Source organism: Pteropus alecto, unplaced genomic scaffold (assembly GCF_000325575.1).
Source record: "Pteropus alecto unplaced genomic scaffold, ASM32557v1 scaffold45, whole genome shotgun sequence".
NCBI classification, from domain to species: Eukaryota; Metazoa; Chordata; class Mammalia; order Chiroptera; family Pteropodidae; genus Pteropus; species Pteropus alecto.
In genome coordinates, this window is record NW_006442491.1 from 18,301,505 (window position 1) to 18,319,990 (window position 18,486).

At 48.5% G+C, this 18,486-nt stretch overlaps 1 protein-coding gene across 5 annotated transcripts; it reads right to left on the reverse strand.

Moving 5' to 3' along the window:
• Nucleotides 1–416: 416 nt before the first annotated feature.
• RBCK1 (RANBP2-type and C3HC4-type zinc finger containing 1) lies at nt 417–18,486 on the reverse strand. Of its 5 annotated transcripts, none has more exons than XM_006921683.3 (13): nt 18,391–18,486; nt 17,831–17,920; nt 16,680–16,824; nt 11,196–11,289; nt 10,884–11,082; nt 9,343–9,464; nt 9,092–9,265; nt 7,778–7,938; nt 6,639–6,750; nt 3,977–4,156; nt 3,141–3,239; nt 2,662–2,805; nt 1,481–1,561 (listed from the first exon to the last, which is right to left on the reverse strand). In XM_006921683.3, exons 2-13 carry the CDS (start codon nt 17,850–17,852, stop codon nt 1,481–1,483), a joined length of 1,533 nt encoding a protein of 510 aa, XP_006921745.1. In that variant the 5' UTR covers nt 17,853–17,920; nt 18,391–18,486. The 5 variants fall into 5 exon arrangements, with proteins under 5 accessions (XP_024895491.1, XP_006921746.1, XP_006921745.1 ...); XM_025039724.1 differs by having other exon boundaries at nt 18,402–18,420; XM_006921682.3 differs by lacking the exon at nt 18,391–18,486 and adding an exon at nt 18,171–18,341.

The following is an 18,486-nucleotide window of genomic DNA, read 5'->3' on the forward strand; positions in this document are numbered from 1 at the left end:
TACAGCCCAGCTCTCAGCTGCTGCTGTGTCCTCCAAGTCGGTGGCTCTGCCAGACCAGTCCTCACTCTCCTGGAAGGCTACTCGAGCGTGTCCTTCAGCTATGACAGCTGCCGTGAGCCAACACTGGCAGAGCAGGAAAGCACTCAAGTTCTCTGATACCTCTGCTCAGCACTTGGGATCAGCTCTTTCAAGTCCAAGGATAGGGTGGTAGTACACTTCCAGGGGCCAGGATAAGTCTTTCTCCTCAAAACTACATGCCCCAACTTCTGGAGCCACGGCCTTGAATAGCAGAGTCACCCTCCGCCTGTTGTAACAAGATCCATATCATGGCTCAGATGATGTGATGGCCATCAAATATGTATCTCACCAGGGAAATGGGGGCTGGGTCAGAAAATGCTGTAAAAACTTTTACAGAATGACAGCCAGAAACATGTTTTATTAATCTCTGACCAACAGAGTGAGGACTAATAAATATTGCTGGACCAATACTGTACCATCTTGCTTGTAACGTTAACATTAAGATGGCCTCATCCCTCAATTGCCACAGCTTCACTTGATCTTAAAATGTCTGTTTCCCAACCCTGGACACCCACTGAGAAGCCAAAGGGGAGAAGCAAGACTTTCCTGCCAGCCCATAGCTGCTGCCTCAGCTCCTCCTTGTCCCTCAAACCCACAGGGATCTGCAGACCCTGCTTTGTGGATTCCACACACTGTGAATTCTGTCTGGGTGAATGCAGACCCAAGAACATCCTGCCCCTCAAACTGGACACGGATACCAAGAGGCTCACATATCTACTACCTGCTGCAGTTCTCGGAGAGCTTGGGATCCTGCCTGTGTGCAGAGTCCCAGCCCATGCCCTTCTCACAATCTCACAGACAACACACTCATCCCTTCCTGGAAAACCATTTTAATTAGCTTAAACCAGCAGCAAAGAGGGAGACATAGAAGCTGGACCTGATGGGCTGTGCTTTAGAAAATGCCAGGTCTCCCTCTTGGCTCTGAACAGGATTAGCAGCAGTTCTAAGAGGCTCCAGGCCTCCCACAGCAAAGCCAGAGGAGAAAGTCACCCCCAGAAAGTGACAGAGGAAGTGGCAGGCTGTGAGTGCTCAGCGTTCAGCAGACAGGGATGGTGGATGGGGAGTGTGAACTCACACTGGGCTCTCAGAGGCTCCATCCAGCAAGGCCTCTGGCCAAGGCTGTGTTTAAGACTGGGTCAGGCAGAGGTGGGAACCACAAAGACATGAGAGGTCTGGCCAGCAAGCCCCAGGGGAAGGGCAAAGGCACTGGGGCAGAGGTGACCGTGGACAGCAGCCAACTCAGGGAGAGCCCTTGCAACATTCCTAGCAAATAAGGCCATCTATGCAGCTCAGGGGCCTTGGCATCTCCCAGGCCAGAAATCAGAGCCAAAGCACCTGCTCTGTCCCACAGCAGCTTGCGGACATGGGGCTGGGTCAGCGTGGGGACGAAGCCATCCTCAGCTCAGTGGCAGTTCTGACAGCTGGGGTGGCAAGGAATCCCATTCATCCGGCAGCGGCAGCCCCCGCTGGTATCTCCTGGGCCCTAGAGGATGGGGGGATTGGGTAGAGAGAATAGAAGGTCAGGGTGGGGAAGACAGCGTCCCCTCCCCCATGCTATTCCATCACACCCCAAAGGAGTGCACACTCCACTTGGGCCTTTGCTCAGGCAGGTCCTCCTGCTTCTCAACTGGCCCTCTTAGCCTCAGCTACCTGATGGGGACCATCATGAAGGCCGTTCTGGGCTCCCACAACACCCTCATTTCATGGCCTCGCTCAGTCTGCCCACCCCCAAATGCACAGTAGGTGAAGGCCGTTCTGGGCTCCCACAACACCCTCATTTCATGGCCTCGCTCAGTCTGCCCACCCCCAGATGCACAGTAGGGAAAGGAGCTGACGGATCTTTGCATATTCTGAAAGGGTCAGCACATTGGCAGCATGAAAAAGGGTGGCCTCCTCCATCTATATCTCAATGCCTGTCTGTGTATAACAATGAGCCCCCAATTCCAGGAACATACCCCCAACGGTAACAGCTACCGTATGTGATTGCTCACTATGTGACAGGCACCTAAGCACTTCTTACATTTTTTCATTTGATTCTGACAGGCCCAAGATAGGCCTGCTATTGTCTACATTTTACAGATGAAGAAACAGGCTCAGGGAAGGCAATAACAGCCTAACTACATGTGGATCAGTGTGTGTCAGAGCCAGGGACCCATGCCACCTCTGACTCCAGACTGAACCCTTGACCCCTGTCCTCTAGGGCAGGGGTCGCAATCCTTTTCTGTAAAGAGCCAGGTTATTTTTGGCTTTGGGTCCACACGGTCTCTGCCTTTGTGCACAAAAGCCGCCATAGATAGTATGTAAATGAATGAGTGGCTGTGCATCCCCAAAATATCACTTATGAATGCTAAAATCTGGATTTCATATAATTTTCACAAGTCAAAAAATATTCTTCTTTTGATATTTTCGACCATTCAAAAAGTATAAAAAACATTCTTACTTCACAAGTTGCACAAATACAGGTGGTGGATTGTGTTGGATTTGGCCCGTGGGCTGTTGTTTTCCAATCCCCACTCTCCGGCAAGGCCCACGAGGGCCCCCTCCCCTCACCTCTCCTGAGTCCTCTGCTCCCGAAGGACTCACCCCTGGGCCCCAGCGTGGGCCCTTGGTGACCCAGCAGATCTCGGTGTGGCAGACAGTGCAGCGGATCCAGTCGCAGCCATCCTTCTTCTGCACCACAATCTGGCACTGCGGGCAGTGCATGGCCTCACCCTGCTGCAGCATGGACTGGGGCAGAGAAGGGGCTGACCTTGGGACCAAGCAGAGGCAGCTGCCCAGCTTTGCCCCTCCCCACTAAAGAGGGAAACTGACAAATCTGTAGGAGTTGTGGAATCGCTTACCTATACTCCTTGTTTCTGCAGTCTACTCCCTCCACCCAGACAGCAGTCCTACTGCTCCCACCTGAACACTTGTCCCAAGTCCCAGCTCCAGATGGAAGCGAAGCTGGCAGGGAGGTCAGAGCCTCCAGAGGCATGTGAACCACAGCCCTTTCTGAGAAGCCCAACCCCCGACTAGCTCCCAGCACTCAAATCCCCAGGCCCTCAGCCCTATCCCAGCCTCACCCTCAGCATCTCTGTTGTCTGCCGGGCAGCCACATCATTCTGAGCCCGCAGGGCCAGGTCATCCTGGTACTCCTTGCAGTTCATGTGCTCGTGGATGGCCTGCATTGGGGTGAGAGCCTCAAGGTGAGAAGGTTCCCCAGTGGGTTAGAAAGCTAGAAGAGGTGGCGGGGGGTGGGGTGGCAGAACAGGCATCCGCACAAGCACTAATTCCTTTAGATGCTGTCACTGACAGTGCCTCACTTTGTAAGCCATACACCTATTTTATAGAAGAGGACACCGAAGCCAGGGAGGTAAAACCATGGTGATCACATGTGATAATATAATATATACCTATTTAAGTTACGAGTAACACAGAAACACTTAAACTACCTCTCCCCGAGGCTGTAGCCCCTTGTGCCTGGCTAGGTTCTGCCCTGATGCAGGCCCAATGCTCTGAGACTGAGCCTGCTTAGGCTGCAACCAGGCTCAGACCTGTCTACTCTTCACTAGTCTCTCTGATGGTCAACAGTTGAGATGACGGGGGCAAGATCAGCCTGGGTTTGTGGTGAGGGCTCAGTCTAGGAAGAGGGTTCTGTCCAGGGCCAGGGCTCAGTCTAGGCTGAACTTCTATGTGGAGCCAAGTCTGGGACTCGGGGTCAGGGCTCAGTCCAGGGTCAGGGTTTGGTCCAAAGCTTAGGCTCATTTCGGAGCCCAGGCCAGGACCCATCACTGACATGTAGCTCTAAGTCATGAAGACCAGGCCAGTATCAAAGCTCCCTTTTTAGAAGAACAAGCACTGAACGGTAAAACTCCTGGCAGGAGTAGGGTGACTAAGAAATGTGGGTCTCCATCCCCACCTTGCAGAGCAGGCAGTTGACGTGGAAACACACAGGGCAGGTGAACTCATTAACATCATCTTCAAAGAAGCACCACCCCTTGCAGTCTGGCGTCTTGCAGTGGTAGCTGAAGGCACTTCGATTCTCTGCGAGGGAGACACCCAGGTCCAGAAACCGCTGGTAATCCTCTGGCGTCAGCAGCTGCCAACACACCACAGCCTTGGTCTCCGGGGTTCAGAACACCTGATATATTTGCCACCGAATATCCTCCTGGAAGCCCCCAATCTATAAAGTCCAACCCAACCCTAGGCTCTTTTTTTCACATCACTCTCGGAGTTTAAAGACTCCATTCAAAAAGTGAATCAAAAGTTTTGAAGATGGATGGTGGTAAAGGTTGCACAACAATGCGAATACACAATGTCACAGAACTGTACATTTTAAATAGTTAAAATGGTAAATTTTGTTATGTATATTTTACCACAATAAAAAAAAAAGAAAAAAAAATAGCCAATAACAACAACAAGCAATGCTGGGGAAGATGTGGTTAAACTGATACATTTCATTCTGAGAAAATAATGTGGCAATAATATTTTAACCGTCTCAAACTTGTCTGACATTTTGGGACTCACTACAAGTTTATCCTAAAGAAAAAATATAAAGAAGAGACACCATGCAAAATATTCCTTGAGGCATTACCTACAAACTGAGACAATGGAATTAAGAGGTATAAACAGGATGTATGTCACAGAACTTACACTAATCTTTAGAAAGATTTTGTAGCAAAATAGCCAAAGCTGTTGTATCTATGCCAGTTACAATGAAGTAAAAATCATGCCTATGTTCTATGTCTTGATTGGTGGCAGTTAGTTACAAGAGATACCTTTGTCAAAACTCATCCAACTGCGTACTTACAATGGGTACATTTTATTGTGTGCAAAGTAAACCTTAATAAAGTCGATTTAAAAAGGAAAAAAAAAATCATTGTCTACCCAGAGACACCAAAGTTAATAGGAGAAAAATACAGTCAAGATTTCTTGGGATGGCAGGGTTGTAGCTGATTTTTCTTTCATTTGTTCTGTGGTTTAGGCATGTTTTTTGTAAAAACCTCCACTGCATTATTCTGCAGATCCCTATCCCTCTCTCTCTGCCATACTTGACCATTTTGAGGTCATTCTGAGGCTTGTGTGAACTCACAGGGGCTCCAGAGAAGCATGGGCCCATCACAATGTCCCTTGGCAGGGGTGCCTGCACAGAGAAGATCTCTGGGCAACGACTATGGGTGCCAGGCCATGTGGAATGACTCTCCAGGCCTCAGCAACCTCCCAGAACCACCTTTCTCAGAAGCCCCACAGATGACAGATAAAAACAGGGCTGCTCTTGGGGTAAGGGGTGGAAATCCCCAAGTTCTACCCCTCTGCCTGCCCTTTTAGCCTTGAGGCAGAACTCCCTGGGCCCCAGGAAATGCTTGGTGAAGTTGGGGGCGTTCTTAGAAGCAGGGTCATAGGAGAGAGGCAGGAGTAATGGGGAGAAGCAAGGGTCTTGTGCATGTGCCTATGGGGGTCTCCCATGTGGACCTCAGTGACTTGTGGCCCTGCCTCCATGCTTTGGCCTGAGAATCCCAAGATGCCCAGGTTTGGGAAAGCCATTCCCCAGCAGTTGAAATCAAGCCCAAGAGTCCACTTTACAGATGGGGAAATGGAGGCCCAGAGAAGGGACAGGACCTGCTCAAAATCACCATCAGTCAGAGAAAGAACTTGATAATACCATCAATAACAGTAACAGCAGCAAATACACACAAGTAAAGACACAGACAGCACTGTGACAGACTGCTGGAAGAATGGCCCCAATATGTTCATGTCTCCCTGACTTCACAGCTTTGGGTGGTCCCCTCCTGCACAGACTCTGGGTTTGAACATGTGACTTGCTTTGGTCAATGGACTAGCAGCAAGTGAAAGAGAGCAGACGTGGGAAGCACTTACACAGCTGGGCTCCCCTCTGGCTGCTCCTGGAACCCTGAGACCAACACCATGTGAGCAGCCTAGCCAGCCGGCTGGTAGACGGGAGTCCAAAGTAGAAAGAAACCCCATCATCCCAGCCATGGCAGATAAGACCATCATAAACCAGTCCAGGACAGCTGACCCACCAGCTAAGTCCAGATGAGATCACCCACACCCAGGCTGGACCAGAATAATCATCCAGCTAAGCCCGACCCAAATTACTAACTTGCACGTAGATAAGCTAAATGGTGGTTGTTTTAAGACAAAAAGTTTGAAGTGATTTGTTACAGAGCAAAATCTAACACGAGGGCTTACCATGTGTCAAGCACTACTCTAAATTCTTTACACATATCCTCTACTATAATCTTCACAAACCTTGAAATAGAAACTAACTCTAATTTTGACCCTAACCAAGATAAGAAGACTGAGGCACAGACAGGCTATCTGACTGGAGGTCACCCAGGCCCGCTCTAACTGCTGGGCTGTCCTTCCTTAATAAGGGTAGTTTCTTTACTAGCTGCCTCCCCCAATTCCTGTCCTGTTCACTGCTTGGGTCCCCAGCATCCCACACAAAGGCTCTTGATAAATGTCTGCTGCCTGAGACTGGCACTCAAGCCAGTTCCCACCCGCCAGCTCAGGGCCCAGCTCCCTGGGACGGGGTGTACTCCTCCCTCCCCAGGCCTTACCGCCCGGATCTCCCTCTCCAGCAGCTTGCCCGAGCACGAGTAGGTGTTGTCAATGAAGGGGCAGGCAACCTCGGCCTCCTGGCTGTTTCGGATGGTACCCTGCAGACACTCCCTAGGGGAGGGGTGGGGTGGAGGTGAGGTCGTCTGAACCCCATCCACTGGGATTCCACCCCTGGTGAGTATGACCCCAGGTAGGCTTCTCTGCAATACCTCCTTTCTTTCCTGTCCTTCCCACCAACTCATCACTGTGGCCTCCACTTTTGCTCACCCCACTACCACCCTTCCTACTCCCTTTGCCCAGACGACTACAGTAGCCTCCTCCTGGGCTTCCTGTGTCCACCACATCCCTCCCCAGTAGCCTTCCATCCCATCCTGCCCAGAACCAACCCAAGCCCCTCACAGCACTCACAAGAGCCCCCATGACTCACCCTTCCTAACCCCTCTCTGTCCATCCCTCTGCTCTGGCCACAGGGATCCCTTTGCTCCCACAGACAGGCCAGGCACACACCCATGCCATAACCTCTCAAGTGCTACCTCCGAGGGGCTCCCCCAAACCCCTGCTGGAGCAGGGCACCCTTTTTTTAAAATCGTAATCTACTGGTATTTGGCATTTGACACAGTTAAGTCATATCAGTGATTATTTGATGAACATCGGCCTCCCCACTGGAATGTCAACTCCAGAAGGCAGGAATTGAGCTTTTGTGATCTCTCCTGAATCTGCAGGCCTAGCACCGTCCCTGGCACCCAGGGGCTGCTCACCAAATGTCTGCTGTGGGGTGAAGGATGTGTTCTCCACAGCCCAGGATGGATGGGCCAGGAGGGGAGCCACCGAAGGGGCAGACTGCCCTCCAGCCAGGCTCAGGGCAACCAGGGCTAGGGCCTCAATGTCCCTGCATAGGCCTGGGTCAGAGTGGTGAGGGGCCCAGGCTCTGAAGCCAGAATGCCTGAGCTGTGTGCCCTTGAGCAAGTTGCTGGCCTCTCTGAAACTCACTTTCCTCCCCTGCAAAATAGGGTGACAGCACCTACCTCCATTTTTGTGGACATCCAATGAGATATAAAAGCACAGATCCCACCCCCTTTCTGCCCTGGGTCACTGGTGGCTGAGATCAATGCTGCTTTGCTGGGAGTGGGGGCCACACCTGCAGAAGGCGTGCAGACACTCCCGAAGCACAACAGCCTCGCCTGGCGCCAGCACCAAGTAGCACACGGGGCATTCGGTGGGTTCGGTGTTCAGCACCAGGCTCCTCTGATCCAGCTGGATGTGCTGCAGGTAGTTCCCCTCCTGCTGCTGCTGCTTCCGCTGGGCACATGGGGCGGGGCCGCGGGGCGGGTCAGGGTCTCAGGGGTGGGTCAGGCCAGGAAGGGGGCAGGACCAGGGGACTCGGTCAGATCCCGGAAAGGAGGCCAAGCTGGGAGAGAGTGAGGATTCCAGGGAGGGGGTGGGAGTGGCCAGGCAGTGGGAGGAGCAGGAGCAGTTGGAAGGGTGGGGCCAGAAGCTTGGCCAGGCGGGGAAGCCAGGGGCAGGAGGCCGGCCAGGCTCAGCAGGTTGGACTACAACCAGAGGTCAAGCCAAGCGAGGGAGAGATGGTGGAAGGGAAAGAAAGGGGGCCAAGCTCTGAGGAGGCAGTCAGGGGTAATAGGGCTCACATATCTGCCAAGCGGAGTGGGGCTAGGGCCAGGGGACGGAGGGAGAGCCAGGTCAAGGTCACAGAGTAGGTCAGAGGGAGAGGAAGGAGTAGTGATAAAGCCAGGGAACAGAGCGAGGAGGAAGGACAGATCTGGCCAAGGATGTAGATGGGACCAGGAGTGAGGTCATGCCTGGGGTGGGTAAGGGCAGCACTAGGTCCAAGGGGAACGCAGGTGGAGGATAGGGGGCATTTGATCAGAATGGGGGAACACTCAGGTCAGGTATCTGTGTAATCAGTGCTTGTGTCACGATGGGGGGCAGGGCTAGGAGAGGAACAGGACAGAGTAGGGGGTCAACATCCCAGGGAGCAGTGAGAGGCCAGGTCCAGGGTCACAGGAAGTCAGGACTGGGCCACAGTTAGAAAGACATTGCAGTAAGGAGTAGTAGGGTCCCGAGTGTGGTCACAGCTGAGTGAAGCAGAGCTAGGTCACAGGCAGACAAGGGGGTGGTGGATGGGGCATAGTCATGGTCCCAACCAAGGTGCTGGAGTCTCAACCAGGCACACTTGTGTGCATAATTGGTGGGTATGTCAAAGCCCCACGTGAGGGCCGAGTCTGGATGGGCACCAGCCAGGAAGCAGGCTCAGCCACAGGATGACCTCCAGGAGAAGGAGGGTCACTGTCAAGTGCAGGGTCAGTGCCTTCGGTATGGTCATGAGGGGACAAGGCAGCAATGGGAAAGAGCAGCAGTGTAGAGGGGCCTCCCTTCCTGGCCTCCGCCTCCCTGTCCAGTCTGCAGGTGTCTGTCAGGGGACATCTCTGCCCACCTGCTGGTACTTGCGCAGGGCTTCCTCCTCGCCTGCCAGGCGTGCTAGCTCCTCAGCATCGGGCTGGTATGAGGGGGGCACCTGGTAGGCCTCAGGCCGTGCCCGGCAGCACATCTCGCAGCCAGGCCGCGTGGGCTTGTTGATGAAGGTACAGCCAGGGCACTGCCAGCCCACCTGGGGGTGGAGGGGCCATGAGCTCAGTGCACAGAGGGCCCAGGGCAGGGTGAGAGACGGGTATAGGGGTGGCTTACCGGCGGGGGCTCAGGTATGGGGTCAGGCTGCCTCTGCACCAGCTCCTGGGGGGCCCCAGGCTTCAAAGGCACCGGCTCTAGTGGGCCCCGGGGCTGCAGCGTGAGGTCTTTGAAGCCCAGATCTACAGAGGAGGGTTAAGAGGCTGGCAGATCCATGCAGCCCACTTCGTCCACAGTGCCCAGCCAGCCAGGAATGGGCACCGTACACTGAGTCCCCTCCTGCCCTCTCCCTCCTCCCTGGAGGAGTCTCCAGCTTAGAGTCCTGCTAGGTGGGCTCAGACTTGGCTGAGTATCTTGGCTCCCACAGGGTCAGAGTCCCCTCTCTACCCATGGATGCTCCCATGTCTTCCCGGCTTATAAATCCTGCCTAAAAACCGACCTCCTGCGCACTTAGGAAGTGATGCACTCAGAGGGACAAACAACTTCTCTGAAGTGGTCCCGCCAAAATACTGGCTCTGATCCATTCATGAGAAGGCACTGGGCGAAAAATTAACAACTGGTCTGGACTCTTCAAACATCAGTATCAGGAGGGTCAAGGGAAGACTGAGGAAGCCAAAGACTGAGAAGGTCCTGAGACAGGACCACTGGATGTCCTTTTGCAATAAAGGACATTAGTGCAACAACCAGTGAAATCTGACTAATATTTGTAGATCTGATAATAGTACTGTATCAATGTAAATTTCCTAACTGATAGCTGTATGTGGTAATATAAGAAAACGACTTTTTTAAAGGAAATATACACTGAAGCATTTATGGGAGAGGGACATAATGTCTGCTCTCAAAACAATTCAGAAAAAATTATATGCATATAAATTATTTTTATAAATAACTGGATATATAAAATGATAAAGGAGAGCAAGTACGGTAAATGTTAACATTTGAGAAATCCACACAAAAGATCCATGGGAATTATTTATATAGTTCTTTGTACAATTTTGTAACTTTCCTGTAAGTCTGAAATATTTCACAATAAGTAGTAAAAAATTTAAACTAAACACTATTATTATCATTGTATCCAATTTAGAGATTTAGAAAACTGAAGAGCAGGGACAGGAAGGGCCTTGCCCAAGACCAGACAGCTAATAAATGCCAGAGCCAGGATTAAACTCAGCCCCTCTCCCCTAGGCCAGGAGGCCCCAAACCCCGGCCTCAAATGGTAGCTATGGGTTGTGGCCTGTTAGGAATCTGTTAGGAATCAGGCTGCACAGGAGGTGAGAGGCAGGGCGAGCAAGCAAAGCTTCATCTGTATTTGCAGCTGCTCCCCAGCGCTAGCATCACTGCCTCAGCTCCACCTCAGATCATCAGGCATTAGATTCTCATAGGAGCACTGGTCCCTGGTACCAAAAATGTTGGGAACTGCTGCCCTAGGCTCGTTCTCAGAATGGTTCTAGAAATGGCTCCCTCCTGGAGTGTCCTTTGTCTCTCTTCCCCACTATGGATAAGACCCTCCAGGGTGAGTCCCTGACAGAAAGTCCATGGCCTCTGCTCTCTCGCCTCAGGACCTCAGGTGAGTCCCTTGTCGCTCAGGAGCAGAGCCTCACCTTCCAGCATCCGCAACTGACGCTCCCGCTGCAGCTCCTGGGGGTTGAGTGTGGTGTTGCAGGCTGACAGGAGATAGAGGTAAGCACTGTCGCCATTCCGCCGCACCCCATGGGAATGCAGGGTCTCCTGGTCCCGGGCCAACCGCTGCCCAATCACCCACTGCTGCAGGGCTGGCGGGAAGCCATAGTCTAGGAACACCTGGGTTAGGGAGATGGAGAGAGAGGGAGTGGGCAGGGAGGGCCAGTGTGGAGAGATACAGCGCAAAATGGGAAGCCTCTGCCCCGATATCTCCCTTCAGCCCCCTCACTCACCATGTCCTTGAGGGAAGCCACCGTCATGTCAGGGCGTACTGTGAGCCAGATGGTGACAGTGTGCATCTGAGCATCCTCCACACTGACACACAGCCTACAGAGAACAGGGGTTGGGGTAAGGGCTGTCCAGGTGCAACGTCAGCAACCAGCTATAAACATGGACATCTTTGCACACCTGTGCATGCACATGCATGTGTACACACACACACACAACTCCCCAGTGCGGGTTAAGGGCCTCTCCTAGAATCCTGCACCCCTGTGCTTCCTCCTTCATCAGAACCCACCACTAAAGGCCCTTCAATGGCCCCACACTACTCCTAGAATAAAATCCACACTCACTATGCGTACAAGGGTCTCCATGATCTGGCTCCTCCCTACCTCTCCAGCCTCTTCTATCATTCTCTCCCTTGCTCCTCAGCCAAGCCACCCAGTTATCATTTACCATATGCCAAGACACTCCAAAGCACTCGACACATATTAACTCATTATTCCTATTTTACAGATAAAAACCTGAGACAGGTTCTGGTGACTGTGCCAAGTCAGCAATTAATAACTGCTAGAGGCAGGATTTCAATCCAAACAGTATTATTCCAGAGACAGTGGTTTTATCATTCTAATTTTAGTATATGTGCTGCTAAAGCAAGCACCAGAGAAAGTGGTTTTAAACACCAACCTTCTCAAGGATCCTCAAACATTTTGGAAGATCGAAAACATAAAAAGGGAGGGCTAAGAAGAAAAACCAGAACTGATCCCAGAGGAAATAGATAAATTAAGGTACAAAACAATAACAGTAAAGTCCACTTAGTACCTTCAGAGAGATTTGGGAGAACACTGAATCCATCAAGCAAGAAGAGCAAGAAGCAATGAGAAAATGAGGAATGATTCTTGGAAATTTACAAAGTGATTCCTGACGAACCTAACCTTTAGATCCAACTACAAGTTCACAAGGAAAATGGGAGATATTAAATGATACTCTGAGGAGACAATAAATAACTCCAGAATGTAGAAAAATTCTAGAGGCCAAAGATGAGGTTTCTTAAAAAAATTAATGGCATAAAAATAGAGGAGAATCACAAAGGCTTAGACAATATTAAGAAATGCTATGTGTGTAAATCTCATTTGGCTCCTGATTGGAACAAACCGACTATAAAAAGCATTAATGTGATAATTAGGGAAATATGAATATAAAGAGAGTATCAGGGGATTTCAGGGAATTATTGTTATTTTTTTAGGTGTGATAATGGTATTGGGGCTATTTTTAAGTCCTTATTTTTAAAGACATATCAAATAACTTATGAATGAAATATCTAAGATTTGCCTCAAAATACTCCAGAAAATACCCTCAAAATTCCTCAGGATAATGATTTTCAATACCGAGCCAACTATCAATGAAGTGAGAAGGCAGAATATAGAAAAGTTTAGACATGTAAAGACTCCAAAAGTTTACCATCCACTTTCCCATATGAAAAGTTTTTTTTTTTTAATATACAAGAAACAATAGTTGAGTCTGATGCAGGAAAATGGAAGAAAACTAAAAGGAAATTAAAAGGACTAGATTTTAACCTTCAAAATCTCAAAGGCTGAAACACAAAAGTACATACATTTTCAATTGCACTACTTATTCTACAGTGAATATTTCCATATCAAAGTGTTATAAATGCTATTTTAGTGGGTTTACATTTTCAGAATTGACCTAGAGGCAAAGCACTTAAGCCTTAATTACAGTTAGAAAACAAAATCTAAAAGCTACAACCTTAGCACCAATAACAAAAAGATACAGTTAGCTGGAACCTTTATAGCCAATGTCTTCAGGGTCAGGGGTGATTAGTTATTCAAAAAACTTGTTACAGAAGAGAATCACACAAATAGTTGCAGGTAAATCTTAAACACTTAATTTTACTTTATAAGTCATAAATGCCTGATCTCTAGGTGAATGGCCAATGGCTTTTCTTTGAGTGTATATCTGCTACTGGAGTTTCCCATGACTTTTTTTTTATGTGAACCACCTCCATAATACATGGTCTATGATTTGCAGTATCAGCTTCTTTAAGGTGGACCAAAAACTTAAAGACACTCTCAAAGCATCTGAGTACACAATCCTTCTGGATTTTTACCATATTTTTTATAACCGTCTCATTCTAAAGTAGTGTTTTTTGGTGATTTGTCTCTAGCTTGTCTTTCTAAAACAATCAACTTAATTTTTATAGAAATAATTCTCTTCTAGCACTCACGTTTTATTGATGTAACAGCTAATTAAATTATTACAATAACAAGCACAATGGATAGAAATAAGCTGTGTGCAGCTTTTTTTATAGCAGAAACTATAGTGCCATTTAATTGGGGGAATCAAGTGGAGGTCCACTGAGAGAGTTTCTATTACAATATTTTAACAAAAACCAGAAAGTCAGGAAAGAGAAAGGTGAGAGATGAATAGGTTGAATAAAGTCCTCATTTCCGTAATAAGGGGTGTCTAAGGACAGTTTATGGAGAAGTGGATATATAAGTATTTTATTGAAAATCAAATGGCCAGTTGATCTATAGACTCAAAGGAATACCTATCAAAATCCCAGCTGACTTTTTTTTTTCAGAAAATGACAAGCTGATCTTAAAATTCATATGGAGATTCAAAGGACCCAGCATAGCCAAAAGACTTGTTCAATCTTGAAAAAGAAGAACAAAGCTGGAGAACTCACACTTCCTGATTTTAAAACTTACTACAAAGCTACAATTATCATAACTGTGGTACCAGAATAAGGACAGATACATAGATCAATGCAATAGAAATTAGAATACAGAAATAAACCTCATATTTATGGTCAATTAATTTTCAACAAAGGTGCCAAGACGATTAAACAGAAAAAGAATAGTCTTTTTAACAAATGGTGCTCGGACAACTAGATATCCACATGCAAAAGAATGAAGTTGGACTTATACCTCACACCATATGCAAAAGTCAACTCGAAATAGATTAAAGACCTAAATGTAAAAACCAAAACTAAAAAACTCTTAGAAGAAAACATAGTAATAAATTTTCATGACCTAGGATGAGGCAATGGTTCCTTAGATGATACCAAAAGCACAAACAACAAAAAACATAAACTGGATTTCAAAAAAATTAAGCATTTGTGCTTTAAAGGACAATATCAATAAAGTGAAAAGACAACCCACAGAATGGGAAATGAAAATATACGTATATGTATATACCACATTTTCTTTATCCATTCATGTGTTGATGGACACGAAAGTTGTTTCCGTGTGTGTGTGTGTGTGTGTGTGTGTGTGATGGACACGAAAGTTGTTTCCGTTTGTGTGTGTGTACACACACACAAACTGGAATATTATTCAGCCATAAAAAGGAAACTGCCATTTGCAATAACATGGATAGACCTTGAAAGCATTATGCTAAATGGAATAAGTCAGAGCGAGACAAATAAAGTATGTTTTCACTTCTATGTGGAATCTTAAAAAACTGAAATCAGAGAAACAGAACAGATTGGTAGGGGAACAAGTGAAAGTGGTCAAAAGGTGCAAATTTTCAGTTAAGAGATAAAAAAAAGTTACGGGAATGTAATATACAGCATGGTGACTAGAGTTAACAATACTATATTGTATATTTGAAAGTTGTTAAATCTTAAAAAGTTCTCACTACAAGAAAATATAATTCGTAGCTATGTGAGGCAATGAATTAGTTTATTGTGGTAATCATTTCACTATGTACATATACATATATAATACATACATAGTGATATAGATATACAAAAAAATCATTACGTTCTATACCTAAAATGGTTCAACGTGTGCAGGAGGGGAGGAGGAGCTTCCCACACACCACCAAGCAATTTTCAGACACCAGCAGGGCATCCGACAATTCAACTCAATTCTGACACCGCTACCTGGAGATAGTGGCAACTTCCACAGGTTAAGGGCTCAGTCCTGCAAGCCTGCCCCCACACCCCATTTCAGATGCCAAGTAAAAGCCCAGGGCTTCTAACAAACAGAATATAGATTGGGGGTTCCAATCATCCCCTCCTTGAACTTCAGTCTCCAGTTATAAGTCCAGGTTGTTACATGTACTTCTGACCAACTGGCTATAAATCAGAGATGTGTCCATATAAAAACTTGGACACAAATGTTCATAGCACCATTATTCATTTAGCCAAAAAGTGGAAAAACCCAAATGTCCATCAACTGATTAACAGATAAAGAAAATATAGTATATCCACACAATGCATTATTTGGCAATAAAAAGGAATGAAGTTCTGATACATGTTACAACATGGATGAATCTAGAAAACATGATGCTAAGTGAAAGAAGCCAGATACAAAAGGTCACATATTGTATAATTCCATTTATATGAAATTTCCAAAACAGGCAAATCCCTAGAGATAGAAAGCAGACTGATGGTTGCCTAAGGCTGGGGGATTGGGAAACGGCAGGGGGATGAGGAATGCCTGATAATGAGCACAGGGTTCCTTTATGGGATGATTAAATGTTCTAAAACTGTGGTGATGGTTTGCGCAACTCTAAATATACTAAAAGCCTTGAACCACACACTTTAAACTGTTGATTTGGGTGGTATGTCAGTTATATCTCCATAAAACCATTAAAAAAAGCAAATGGGATTCACAAGGATCATTCAAAACCAGAAACTGTAAAACTACTGTCTTACTACAAAGCAGGAAAAAAGCAGAAAAACAAAAAAAAGATAAACACCACTGTTTGAGTGACTAACATGTGCCAGGTACTGTGCTAAGTGATTCAGCATCAAGGTTAAGCCTCCTGGGCTTAAAGATTAACAGTATCCATTCTCCCTTGCTTCTCATGCTAAGAGAACCCCTGAATCCTTGGATTCCTGGCTGTATTTCATAGCCTCTCTTCAAGCTGAGTGACTGAGAGTAAGCATGGTCCACGTGAATTAAGTGGAGGAAGTATAAGGAACTTTCTCAGCTGCGCTCTTAAAAGGAGTGTGAAAGGGAGTTGTCTTTCTTTCCTTCCTCCTCCCCGCTGATAAGAATGCTGATGTTTTGACGGGAGCTAGAATAGCCACTTTGGACCATGAGGTAAACATCAGACTAGAGGCTATGAATGGAGGAGCAAGACGGAAGTTATTGAGAGAGCATGAGTGTCTGAGGACTACAGGGAGCAGAGCCTCCACATCTGGACTGCCTGCCACCAAACTTGTTCATGCCACTGTTATGTTCTTTTCTGTTATATGAGACCATATATCCTAATATATCTCCTAACGACCCTATGAGATACCTGCTATTATTACCTCATTTTTAAAATGAAAAACACTGAAACTCTGAGAGGTGAAGTGACCTCCCCTAGATCTTGCAGTTGATTAGTGACAGAGCTGGAGTTTGAAGCTAGGTCTCCTGCCACAGAACCTGCCATTAAGAATAATCATTCTATCAGCAAGAATATCTTGCTGCCCACGGGGGTTCAGGAAGCCCTACATCCCTGACCAGCCACACACTCCTCACCTGATGTCCTGTGTTGAGGAGATCTCAGGCTTCAATTGCACATTCACGGGCACCCGTTGCTCTGCCAGCCAGATGGCACACTGCACAGCCACCTTTTCATCCCCACCCGCCACTGCTCGGGCGAGTCTCAGGGCCATCTCCTCAGCTAAAATCCAGCATAGAAGCAAGTCAGCGCAGGGTTTATTTTTCAGGAGGTAGGAGGGGGCGAGGGAGGAAACGATCCTTTGTACATGCTGCTTCCTCTGTCTTTTGGGTGAACTATATGTCCTTCAGCACTCAGTTTAAAAGTCCCTTTCTCTGAGAGGCCTTCTCTATTGCTCCTCACTCCCCCTCCCTGCCCATTTATCCTCCATACTCCCAGGTCCTCCATACTTCCATTCACTTATCTGACAAGGATTTATTATTATGCTCCTACTGTGTACCAGCCACCAACCTAGAAACTGGGATTCAGCAAGTGAATAAGATAAACAGGGTCCCTTCTCATGGACCTCTCACCCTGGTAAGATGACAGACAAATTTAACAAGAGAAAAAAAATTCAGACTGTGATCCATGCTGGCAAGGAAATAAATAGAGTAAGGAGATCAGGGAAGGCCTCTAGGAGGAGGTGATACTGACAGAGACCTGAAGGAGAGGCTGGCTATGTCAAGACCCAGTTGGGGAAGTGTTCCAAGTAGAAAGAAAGGTAAGGGCAAAGGCCTTGAACAAGAAATGGTGGATTAGAACAGAAAAGAGCCAGTGGGGCTCCAGAAGAAGGAGAAAGGGGGTGAACGGAGGAACACGGGTCAGTCAGGGTGGTGACATGACCTGACTTATGTTTTACAACACTGGGTAGAGGGGTCAAGAGAGGAGGCAAGGATCCCTACTATTCGGGTTAGTGAGATGTGTCCCCCACCAGCCTGGGAGGTTTCCTTTGTCCTCTGGGAGATCCCGTCTCAGCTCAGAGCTGGTTTATGAAGGCCTCAGGGGTATCACATAAATGAATGACAAGATGCCTCTGGAAGCAACCCGGCCCCAAAGGAGGAAACTATAGGGCAAGTGGGCAGAGGGAGGCCAGAATTTAAGACCCCTCTCCCTGGCTCTTCTTGCCAGGGGAGGCCGGGTCCTGGCAGGGCCCACCTTCCACCCTAAGTCGCCTCCAGGCTGTGCCCACCTTTCTTGGTCTTCTCGTCCATCTGGCGTGGCTGCGCCCATCCCCCAAGGCGGGGGCTGCCGCTCCGGAGAAACGCTACCTCTGGGTCACCTGGAAGACCGCGGGCAACGAAAAGCTACTCAACCCCGGCCAGTGGCCTCTGGCGCGGTTGGAGACCTCTTTGTGCCTCGGTGTCCCCCTCAGCAGTCGGGAGGCATCGCACTACCCACGGATAGGGGACGAGGCCAGGGATAGGGGACAAGTCGGAACCCCGCGTAGTAAGTGCAGGGGGCACGAGCCAAGCCCGCAATGGGCGACAAAATAAAGGGACAGGCCGGGATGGGGGAGGGGAGAACGATACCGCAGAGCCCGGACGCCAGAAGGCCCCGAGCAGGGCCTCTACTTTTCCGTGCTGGGAGCGCCCCGGGCGCCCGAGATTTCAGCCCAACTCCCTCCCCTCCCGCCCCAGCTAGTCGAGAGGAGGAGGGGAGCAGTCTCGGCGGAAGAGAAAGTGAAAGTGGCGTCCCCGGAAGTGGGGCGGAATACAGTCGCGGGATCCCGGACGCCCCCCCCACACACACCGCCGGCCCACCGCAGGCAGTCCCTGGCAGACGCCGCCACGCCCGAGGTCACGGCGGTCCCCGGGGCTCAATCCTCCAGCCCCTGAGGCCCCAGCT

Coding starts and splice junctions, on each gene's coding strand:
- RBCK1 (XM_025039723.1), bottom strand. CDS start 17,852: ATGGACGAGAAGACCAAGAAAG. Junction 11,290..16,679: donor TCCTCAACACAGGACATCAG/GTGAGGAGTGTG, acceptor TGTTCTCTGTAG/GCTGTGTGTCAGTGTGGAGG. Junction 11,083..11,195: donor TGGCTTCCCTCAAGGACATG/GTGAGTGAGGGG, acceptor TCCCTAACCCAG/GTGTTCCTAGACTATGGCTT.